Source organism: Elaeis guineensis, chromosome 5 (genome assembly GCF_000442705.2).
Source record: "Elaeis guineensis isolate ETL-2024a chromosome 5, EG11, whole genome shotgun sequence".
In the NCBI taxonomy this organism is placed as follows: Eukaryota; Viridiplantae; Streptophyta; class Magnoliopsida; order Arecales; family Arecaceae; genus Elaeis; species Elaeis guineensis.
Genome location: NC_025997.2, coordinates 93,359,075 through 93,370,481, shown reverse-complemented (window position 1 = coordinate 93,370,481; position 11,407 = coordinate 93,359,075). Strand labels below are relative to the sequence as shown.

The 11,407-nt window shown below is 38.7% G+C and overlaps 1 protein-coding gene across 1 annotated transcript; it reads right to left on the bottom strand.

Annotated features, from left to right (window-relative positions):
* Positions 1-3,541: 3,541 nt before the first annotated feature.
* LOC105034631 (organic cation/carnitine transporter 4) lies at positions 3,542-10,104 on the bottom strand. The gene is made up of 2 exons (XM_010909851.4): positions 9,559-10,104; positions 3,542-4,977 (listed from the first exon to the last, which is right to left on the bottom strand). The coding sequence occupies exons 1-2, from the start codon at positions 9,983-9,985 to the stop codon at positions 3,794-3,796; spliced, it is 1,611 nt and encodes a 536-aa protein (XP_010908153.1). The 5' UTR covers positions 9,986-10,104; the 3' UTR covers positions 3,542-3,793.
* Positions 10,105-11,407: the final 1,303 nt, after the last annotated feature.

Sequence of the window (11,407 nt, the reverse complement as noted above, 5' to 3'; positions counted from 1 at the left end):
ATTGTTTTCATTGTTAAGTCATCATCCATCATTTCTCAGTTGCAGGGCCATGAGAGTCCACTGGCTTATTCAGAACTACTGTGTCAGGGTCTTTTAGTTCTCATCTAGGTTTCCTTGGACTGTGGTGTTTCACCCGGACTCAATTTTCTACTTGGTAACTCTTGGTGCTTTTTAGTTCCTTAATGCCTGTCCAACTAATGTTCAGCCTTTTGGATGACTTTAAAAGAAAAGGACATCATCAGATTTTTAAAGCAGCTAGCAGATGGCTTCTGTGGTTTTGTTGATGTTAGATGATATCAGAATGAAAGGATTACAGAAAAATGTTTTCTTGGTGTTATTTCTTATTTGACTTTGAAGCAAGTGGAGCAAGATAACTTGTTTGCAGCCATGAGTATGCGGTAATCAATGTGTGTCTTGCCTGCTGGTCAGCTACCCTGAGATTATCTTGATGTGAATTTTTCAAAAGATAATTTAGTAGAAAGTAAAAAACAGATGAGGGAGATCGCAAACTTTTGTGGTTGGGTGGCTCTGAGTTTTTCCCCCATGAAGAATGTCATCATGGCTATTTTTCTTATCTTTTCAAAGAGCTAAATAGGTATTTTTAAACTACCCACCATATCTACTTAGCACAAAAACTGAAGTGTAATGTTGAAGCTTTTGAATGCTGCTCATCCTTTTATACTCTGCTCCGTTACCTCCCGCAAAGCCCTCAATCGTGAGCACTCTTATGTTAAGTGCAACCATTTGATGGTTTATTTGACAAAGTCAAACCGATGTAGCCAAGATGATCAAAGAAATACTTCTGATTTTACTTAGTGCCTAGAGTAATAAAATAATGTATAATAAGATAGAAGAAATATATCATGCAAGATTCTCTAATCATTTCAGCTCAATCCAACAAATCTTTGACGGGAGATAGATTGACCAGAGTTGTATTACTTGTTTGTTTCTAGTGCTTGCCCACCACTCGTTGCAACCCCTTGGCTTTCATTTTTCTTGGTTTAGTGTTCTCTGTTGTTGGTCTTGGGCACTGGTCTATCTCAGCATTACTTTCTACTGATCTAAAGGAAAAAGGCAATGAAATATTGGATGAGACAGAGAGACCGATACTGCTGTTGAGTGGGTGTTCGCTATGCCTACAAGATAGCAGCCTATTTTACATATACGTACAGTATCAGTGAAAATAATCAGCATGGAGATTTAGATAATGGTGTGCTACAAAAAAGCTTGTGTGCAGAAAGAAAATTAGATCATAAACCATTCAACAGAGCCTGGTGGACATCTTTTGTTCATGATTGGTTCTTTTAGCCTTTGTTAATATGACTTTAAAAAATAGGGTTTTAGATCTTCGCTGACTAGTCAAAGTTTTTGCAGTTATTACACATCACATCCCAGTTGTCTTAGTTTTATGAGATGATGTTATACTATAAAAACCTATGATCACAGGCCAAAGTTTTCTTTGGTTGATGATTCCAAGCATTAAGCTGATGAACAATGAGAGAATATGGGTGAGAAGCATCTGCCTTCAAATTCCTTTTTACAAAATTAAAACTCAGGTGACATGGCATAAGCAAGAGATGCAACTAGCCAACTTGTATGAATTATATCAACTGATCATTCAGTGTCAAGCAAGAGGCGATGACATGTAAATGCTTCAGTGGGGCAACGAATACCCTCATCAATTCATAGGCCATTGAAGCGGCAATGTCCAAGCTTTTCACTGTTGGTCCATTGGTAAAAACCGGTGGAAAAGGAAATTAAATATTTAAAAAGAAAAAGAAAAAGAAAAAGAAGCTAAGAAGAACCAGAGTTCAAACTCTACTTCCGTCGAGAGTATGGAGGATGACCTCATGATCAATGCTGGTAACCTTGCAGGCTTCCAAAGAAAAGAAAGCCAGCACTGATGTAAATTCGGATCCCAATTGGATCCACAGCACAAGAGTGCTCTCGTTTAGCACTGTTTCTATCAACACTGTTGCTTCGGCATAGGCCGTGGAGGCCGGACCTGCTGGTATGGTCATGGATTCAAGCCAAGTAGATCGGTCCCATGGCCGGGAGGCAACGGTCGACCAGGGGTTAGGCGAAGGGCTATGAGACCCCACAACAGCTAATCGACAGTCATCCACCACAGCAACTACTCCATCCAACGACCAGATGGTTGTTGATTGCGAAGCTTAAAGTAGCCACCGATGCAATTTGACACAATGAGACGTCTCCAATTTGGATAGATCATCCATACTGCTAGTACTAAGGACCGCATTGTCTTGGGATGGGTTTGCCTTCCCAGGCATTATGTTAAACTCTCCTATTTTGTGCAGCTCGACCACTTACGCGTCCGAGTTAATTGCACCACAATGCTTGTTTCTATTCATGCATGGGTTTTTCGGCCTTGTAGGGCTCTATTTTGGTCACAATGACTGGCAGTACTATCTTGGTATTTAAGTTATTTTTTATACTATGGTTTGCTTAATATTATATGTTGTAGTGTAGGAGAAAGGATATCATTAATCTCATATTAATTATAAGTGAAAAAGAACTGTGACTTATATAGTTATATAGAATGGGATCTTCTTTTCTTTGTAAGGTGCTTATTAAAGAGAAAACTATATAAAGTCCGTGCCATAGTGGTTAGAAGATGAAGTAGACCATACCTCACATATGCGAAAGCAAAAGGTGAGAGCACGGAAAGATTAGCTTTTCGAGATTTTCTTTGGGTGAATTTCTTATTTATGGTTGAAACTTTGTGTAGATTTTTTTCTTTTCTATTCCTTCTTGTTCTTGAATTATTTATAATATTCTTATTGGGCCAAACAATTTGCTCGTTCCCAAATACCTTAAACTCGGTGGGCACCGGCACTCTCACCCCTTGGCTCCTTGGGGGTAAATTAGATTTTGATCTTGCATCGTAAATTCTCAAATATTTGAACATTCGAATATTGGATGAACATTTAAATCTTGGATGGTGTAATCTTAAGTATTTAAACCTACATAATTTATAATGGTGGATCTTCCTTTCTTCCTCTATTCTCTTTTAAAAAGAGGGGAAGAAAAGATTCCAAATATATGAAATATTCAATGACTATGACAATTCATAAATATAATTTCTATAAGGAAAAAATTGGGGCCCAGATCATGAGGTAATTCATTAACTTTCGTTGAATTGTCGGACTTTTATTAATTCTCCACCATGCCTGTTATCTTTCCATACTCTCGTACAATTTTTGTGCTTTGGTAAGAAATCGAATTTTTAAAGTATGCCGAGAATTTTACGAGAATAATTGCAGCAATCGTTAAGAGTTCCAATAAGCATCGCGAGTCACGACCTAAGAAAATAGGGGAAAAGGCGTAAATTTTCTTAATCATGTACGAACCAATGCAAAAACAATGATAATCATGTCAAACAGTAACAACAGCCCCAACATTTTAAGGATGTAATAAATAATAATCATGAATAAATCATGAAGAATCATTTAAATCTGCGAACTATTGTGTGGTTCCTGTAATTTGTTGGCTGAGTGCTTTTTGATATTTTACACATCTCTGTTCATAAAATTGCATTAATATTTCGGTTGTTGCATCTTCCAATTTCTGCATTACGAAAGCAAACTTCGGGAGACATCATTATATTTTCCACATTCTCTCAATCCATGCATCACGAAAAGAAAAATAATCGAAGCCTCTCAACTATTTAAAAAAGAAGAAGAAAAGATAGAAAAAAAGAAGGGAGAAAAAAAAAAAAAAAACGAAAACATGGCGAAAATGATACTCCGATCACACGAGGCTCGTAATTTGTTCACTCTACAACTCTGCTCTCTCCCTCTTCCAGCCCAGCCATGGTATCATACAACGGCCGGTTCATCGTCTCCGGCAAGAAGAAGGCAAGCATTCCACCCGCGAGCCCACAAACCCCAAACACGGCAAACGGAACGCCGTCCCCGAGAACCACCACCAGCGGAGCCAATATCGCACCCAACTGTGCGGCCTGCGTCGCACATCCCAGCGCTGCATTCCTCACCACCGTCGGAAACAGCTCCGCCGTGTAAATAAAGAGCAAGTTGTACGTCGCCGCCATCCCAAAAATTCCTATTATTCCACACACCATCCTCACGATCTTCATCGCTCCGACGCTACCTACCAAGCTTCCAACGATGCAGAAGGCGCCACTGAGCCACATTGTTCCAACACCCAACGGCTTCCTTCCGAACCAGTCCAGCAGCACCGTTGTTAGCACAAACGCCGGCATCTCGGCGATGGCATTGAGGAGGACGCTGAGGTAGAGGTTGGTCTTGAGGTTGACAACGTTTAAGCTGAGGCCATAATACACGATGGAGCACAAGAAGTTGATGGCAACCGTTAGGATGAGGCGAATTCGAGTTGTGGGCGAGCGGAGAACGTCGACGATGGAGCCGGAAACAGCCTTTTCGCTAAGGGGTTGGTCATTCTTGCTTCGCTTCAGGTTTTCTTGGTCGTCGTCGTCGTCGTCGTCGTCGTCAAGCTTAAGGGTTACTCCATTAGGGAGGTGCTTGCCGTTGCTCTTGGCGATGGCTCGGATGACGCGCATGGCCTCGTGGATTCTACGGCGCACGAGGTACCACCGAGGGGATTCCGAGACGAAGGGAAGGATGGCGATGAGAAAGAGGAGGGAGGGGAGAGAGGTGACGATGTAGAGTGAGCGCCAGGATGGGAAGAGGTAGGCAATGCCGGAGAGGAGGGCGATGCCTCCGGAGAAAAAGTAGAACGTGGACATCCCTGCAGCTCCTCGCTTTGTCGGGCCGATTGGCTCGGTGGCAAGGACGAAGGCACATAGGCCGACGCCGCCGGTGCTGAATCCGGTGAGGAAGCGGAGGGTAGCGTAGACCCAGTAAGTTGGAGATATGGACGTTAGGAGGCCGAAGATGGTGTTTAGAATGCAGACCATGATCAGGGACCCTTTCCTTCCGAGGAAAGAATCTGAGAGGTGGCCAAAGACGCCAGCACCTGAAATATTATAAACTTTCAGCAAAAAATTGAAAATTGATGTGGAAGAAGAGTAGTTCTAACAAATATAGAACCTCAAGAATGGACGGAAAATAATTCTGATTCATCTTCAAAAACAATCACATAAAGACTATTACAATCACATAAAGACTTCACTAGTTGGATCAGTTAGCGCCTCCGGTGATAGGTCAAAAAAAAAAAAAAAGTAAAAAAGTATATAATATTAAAAACTTAAAATTTAGAGCAGAACTAGAAGGTGAAAATTGGAAAGAAACTAAAATGCAGAGAGCTAAGCATAGAAACATTATTTATCAGTATGTTATATTATATATGCATTCTTTTTCTTCCGTTCATTATTTTTCTTGTCCCTCTTACACCTCTGTCTCATGCGTTGAAGTACAATATTATAAGTTTCCCGGTATCCTAGCCTTTACAATTTTCTATTGGGATAGATTGAAAACTGTATACAAAGAATTTCCCGGAAACTAGCCTATGCCATTTCCATAAGTAACTTGGCACTGAGAAAGTTTATGGGTTAAAAGGGTGGGGGAAACCATCCTTCATGGAAGCATCCCGTGACACAGGTCTTCCCGTAGGGAACTACCTGGTAAACTGCCACCTATTTTCATAGGAAGAGCACGAATTCTCCGTCCTCCAATATTTGGACCGTAGAATATCGTACAACACTTGATGATGGTCATCAGAAGAGGGCTTTACGGGTATGGTATGGCACGGCACGGAACGGCATTTACGGATATGGTATGGCACGGCACGGCACGGCACTGTTAATTACGACATTAGTAGACCACAAAAACTGACCAGAGAGACGGCATTAGTAATTACGGTTTTAGCAGTCGAAGATTCCTTAAATTTGTGCTAGATTTTAATAAGACAGTTCAGTCTAAGGCTCCGACAATATGTTACGGAAAAAAACAACAAAACCTCCAATAAATAGTGGAGACGTGCTTGACTTTCCAGCCCTCGCTTTCATAAAGACACTGACAAATAGTGGAGGCGTGCGTGACTTCCCAACCCTCGTATTCATTCAGCCGACATCAAAACAGAATATGTCAGGTCCTTTTGAACCCAAACAGAAGCCGAGGAAGACGAACAGCGGTCTTAGAATTATAATTGTCTACAGGGTATACAATAACACAGTAGCAATTTTCCGAGAGAACGTTAATGCAATCAGAAGACCATTGCCCCGAGTGGACAAGGAGAAAATATTCGGTATAACGATGACATCGTAATCTAATGAAAACATCTATATTTATTGAATATCATATATTTTATCAATTTTTATAAATGATGTTTTATACTAATCATCAATTTTTAATTTTTGATTGAATTATAATAATTTTGACATAGTATCACCGTGGCAATGAATATCATATGTCAGGATAAGTCTGCTTCTAAACGTCAAGAAACCATATCAAAAGTGTTTGTTTGAAAAAACAATCCCCTTCTTGTTATTTATATATATATATGTCCATTCTAAAATACTAACTAAGCTAAAATTAAACTAATAATATGCATGATATTTAATTTTTTAAATTTATTAACTCATATGATTGTACCCGACATTCGAGCTCTGTAAGCCACATATTTGGGACACTGTATTCTATGAAATATATTGGGCGTTGGTCTTTCTTTTGGAAAGAAGAGATTAGGCACTTGTTTATGATGTACCTATAACAATAACTTATACTCAAAAGCCAGCCCCCCCCCCCCCCCTCCAATTTTTTTTTTGGATATATGTCATAAAAAAATGAATCAACTTTCTCATTTATCGACTTATCCACGTTCTTCCGTTTCTTTAGATAGATAAATATTTTTTTATAAAAAATATTTACTCATAAAATGAAAAAAAAAATTATCCATCTAGAGAGACTATCAAATGGAGATAAAATTTTTCTTACTAATGAAGTTCATCAATTCCATAAGTTAAAAAATTAAAAAATTTATATTTGAAGAGAGACCATCCACATCCTCTTTCTTTTTTGCTAAGTCTTCCTCATATCTAAATTCTTTTCTCCTCCCATGAATATAAAAGTATCAGTAAATTGATATACAATTTCTAAAATATAGTATTTATATATATTATAAATTTTTTGATATACATCCAGCAATAACTCAATATAATATGTACAACTAAATCTATGCATAGTTTCGAGAACATGGTATTCACTTGAGGCATGTAAGAAAACCAATTAAACTATCAAACCGATCTGAACCACTAATTTCAATTGGATTGGGATCAACCTTCTTTCAAATTCAATTCTATTTTGGTTTAAAAATTTAAAAAAATAAAAAAATGAGTTCGGTTTCGATTTCGGTTTCAATTTAGAAAAAAATGATTCAAACAAAACTGACCCATAGAAATATATATATATATATATATATCACAAATATACACATATAGATATAGATGTATATATGTATGTATGTATGTATATTATATATATAATATAATATTATAAATGAACTACCACTGATTCACTTATATTTTGTCGTAGCTCTATCAGTTTATTGCTTTTATCTTTAATTCATTTAGCCCATCTCATAAAGTACTATTTACCCTATTTCATAAACTGTCAATTTAGCCCATCCTACAAGTTGTCTACTTGACATAAGCCCAATAGCTGATAACCTAATAAACCGAACCAAACCGATTTTTTTATATAGTTAGTTCGATCTCACTTTCAATTTTAAAAAATCGATTCAAATCGGTTCAATTTAAAAATCAACCCTAAATTGATCTCAACTGAATCATGCACACTCTTAATATTCACCAATATATACTATATGATTAGGTGATACACGTTTAGTAAAATAATATCCCGATACATTTTTTGAGATAAATTGATATATAGTTATAAAATATGAAGTTTATTTGTATACAATATATGACCAAGTGATACACATTCACTGACTTTCTGATACTACAAGATTCTTTGATATATACCCAGTAGTAATCTAATATATATTTATAGATAAATCGATATATAATCTTCAAAACATAGTATTTTCTAATACATACTACATGATTATGTGATACATACTTAGCAAAATAGTTATCTAATATTCTAATAATATATGTGAATTGGTATACAATTTTTAAAATATTGTGTTCGCCAATACACAGTACATGACTAAGTGATACATATTTATTTGCTTTCCGATATATTTTGTAAGTTTATCCGATGCACCCATTGTAATGATTGAATATATGCCTATAGATAAATTAATGTATAGTTTTTAAAAATATTATTTACTAATATACATTATGTGGTTGATTTATATATAACTTTAAATAAATTGATTAACTTATTGGAGGAGGAGAAAGGGATTCAGTAGGAAAGGAAAGAATTCATGGATGGGAAAGATAGTTTGATGAGGAAGTGAAAGATGGAGATGGTTGATAAGGAAAAAAAAGAGAATGGTGGATTTATAATTGATGGACTCACGTTGGTAGTAGGAATCCTTTCGTTTATATTTAATCTTTGAATTTCTTCTATAAGGTAAGAAAAGAATAAATATAGCATTAAAAGAATCACATGCCATATAATACTGGATAGTGCCCGTCCGTTATAATTTTTGTTCGGAAAAATAAAAAAAGATGATGGATCGAACAACAAAAAGATGCAAAAGAAAGATCTAACGGTCCCGTAGATTCTGGGGGTTTGGGCCAACGCTAACATGGTTTGGCAATGCCCAGCCTCCCGCGTAGCATCAAATTGGCATCTAACATATGGATGACGACTCTGGAATCTGGATGCACATGAATTTGAAATGTTGATAAAGTAGGTGTAGCCTAGTGACACGTTACTTTGGTAGCATCAATTACATCATTATTCAAAACGACAAAGTCGATTAACAGACTCTAACTCCGTTTCCTTCCATGTCCATCCGATGGTCATTTCACCGGGCAGAGAAATTTATCCCACCATCCATTTATTTTGGAGCAGATAACGCTGGCCCCGCATGAAAGGTACAGTACCAACAAGTCCCACTAACGTACCGGTGAGAGTCCACGTGGACATCGCCCACCATAAAACAAAAAAAAAAAAAAACCACCCATAAGGGAGATTAGAGAAGGCATAAAACATCAATCAGAGCTAAATAATTTTAGATCATAAATAAATTAATTAATTAACTAAATAATAAAGTAGATTTAAATTTAGATATTTGATTCTTTTTAATCCGAATCATTTAATAATTATATCGAATCATTTTTTGATCTATTTAATTTATTTAACATCTATTTTATTTATTTTAAAATTTATTTAATTTATTTCTATCCTATTTAATTTATTTCTATACTATTTAATCCATTTAAATTGTTAAAAACTTACGTGAATCCTAATTTTATTTATTTAAAAAATAGATTATATGGATAAATCCGATTTGAAACGATGAATTTTTGATCAACCCCACTCTTATGTAATCAGATCAGACCCAACTCCACCCCTACGGAGAACCCGGTTTCGAACCACTGGCGAGGTTCGATCACGACCAGCGAGTGTAATTTACTGAAACAGCTAACAACGCGAGAACGGAAGAGAAGGGGGGTTTACTCACCGATCATGCATCCGGCGAAGAAGCCGGACTGGACGAGACCGACCTTGTATTTGTCGCCGCAAACGAGGCCCCACTCCTTCACCGTTGACTCCGCTGGACCGCCCGCCCATTCCCACTCGTCCGGCCCGACGCCGCACGGGTCGGCCGGGCAAGGGCCGCCGGAGCACCGCCAGGCCGGCTCCCGGTCGGCGAAGATCATCACCATGGTGTGGAAGGCCTCCAGCGCCCAGGCGGCGGAGGTGAGCACGAAGTGCCGCAGCTGCCAGCGCCCGAACTCGCCGGCGTGCCACCGGAGCATCTCGTCGATCCCCATCCTCTCCTCCCCCTCCCGATCGCCGTCGTCGGCTCGGAGGAGGGGATACAGGAGATCGGCTGCGCCGCCATCTCCGGCTGCAGATTCCGATTCCAAGCCGGGATTCACGGCCATCTTTTTGATTCGCGCCTCCCCTCTCTTTCGCTCTTAATACCGTCGTCGAGGGCACTTTACACGCAGATGCGGTATATTGCGCCGCAGGTGCAATCCTCTGTAACAAGCTCCGTTTCCTTCGGGGCGGCGGATAAATTATAAAGGAGATGGAGGCGGGGATCGTTTCCCTCATCCAGTTCACTACAAAAGTTGGATTTTGTGCACAACTCTCTTGTTTGTTCCGCGTGGCGCTGTCCCTCTGATGTGGTCTCCTTTTGCGACGGCAAAAATTTGGTACCAGCTTTACAATAATTTTAATAATAACATGCTTTTAATTATAATAATGTCGCCGGTTTAGGGTATGGATTGGACAGCTAAGATAACAGATGCGGCATATTTTAGTTCTTACGGAGGATGACATGATTTAACCATTTAATTTATTTTAATTATTTCAACTTATTGTTGGACATGCTAAATTACTTGTTTAATAAAATGATAATGTTATCATCTATATTTTTGGTCAATTTAATATGGATTGACAGATTTTTCGTGCGGTTAGACCCATCAAATATCGGTAAAATGGGTTTCCAGATTTTTTTCATCATGATTTGAATGCTTTGTTTTTTCAAATCCCTCCCTTTCCTCTCTCTCACTCCCCTTGGCTCCACATCATGAAAGCCTGAGAAGTAAACAAGTGACTTGAAGGTGGCAAGGGTCCATGCTAGATCCCTCACACTACTCCCTCCTCCTTGTAGGAGTTGGGCGGTGGCAGCAGACCTGAAGGACTTGGTGCCAAGGTGGGTGAGCTACGGCACCTACGCCATGAGGTGGCAAAGCTGCTCCACTGAAACATGATGGTTCACCCATAGTAGTTGGAGAGCGGGGGAGCAGGCAAAGAGTGCTTCCAGAATCTTGAAATTAACTGCATTGCCAATGCAATCCAAACTTGAGTGACTCTAAGCTGATCTCATCTTTGAGAACCTCAAAATCTAGTCCACCATTGATGAATACTTAATTTAAGTCGCTAGAAGTAATAAATATTATAATAATTGATGTTATTTTATTGAAACTTAATGCTCTCTAGTATATTTTGCAGGTAATTGAGAGTTTGGGTTCATATGACTCAAATTAGACTCAAATTGGATCAAACTTGAGTGAACCAGACAACCAGCTCCCATTCCAGTGTGAATACGACTTAAAGATCAATGGAAGAGAATCAATATGAAGATCTAAGGATTTTTATTCACGCTTCCATCTCTCTTTTCATGGAACCCTAGCCTCCTTACTCTTTAAATGGCACCCCTAGCCCTCTTTTCTCAAGACATCAGCCCCCTTGTGGGGATCATCTCCTCCTTCTCTCCTCTATTAAATATCTTTCCTTTCTCTCTTCCTATCAAGCCAACCCTAAGTTTCCCTCTGAGCTGTTGCCCCCATATCTCTTTT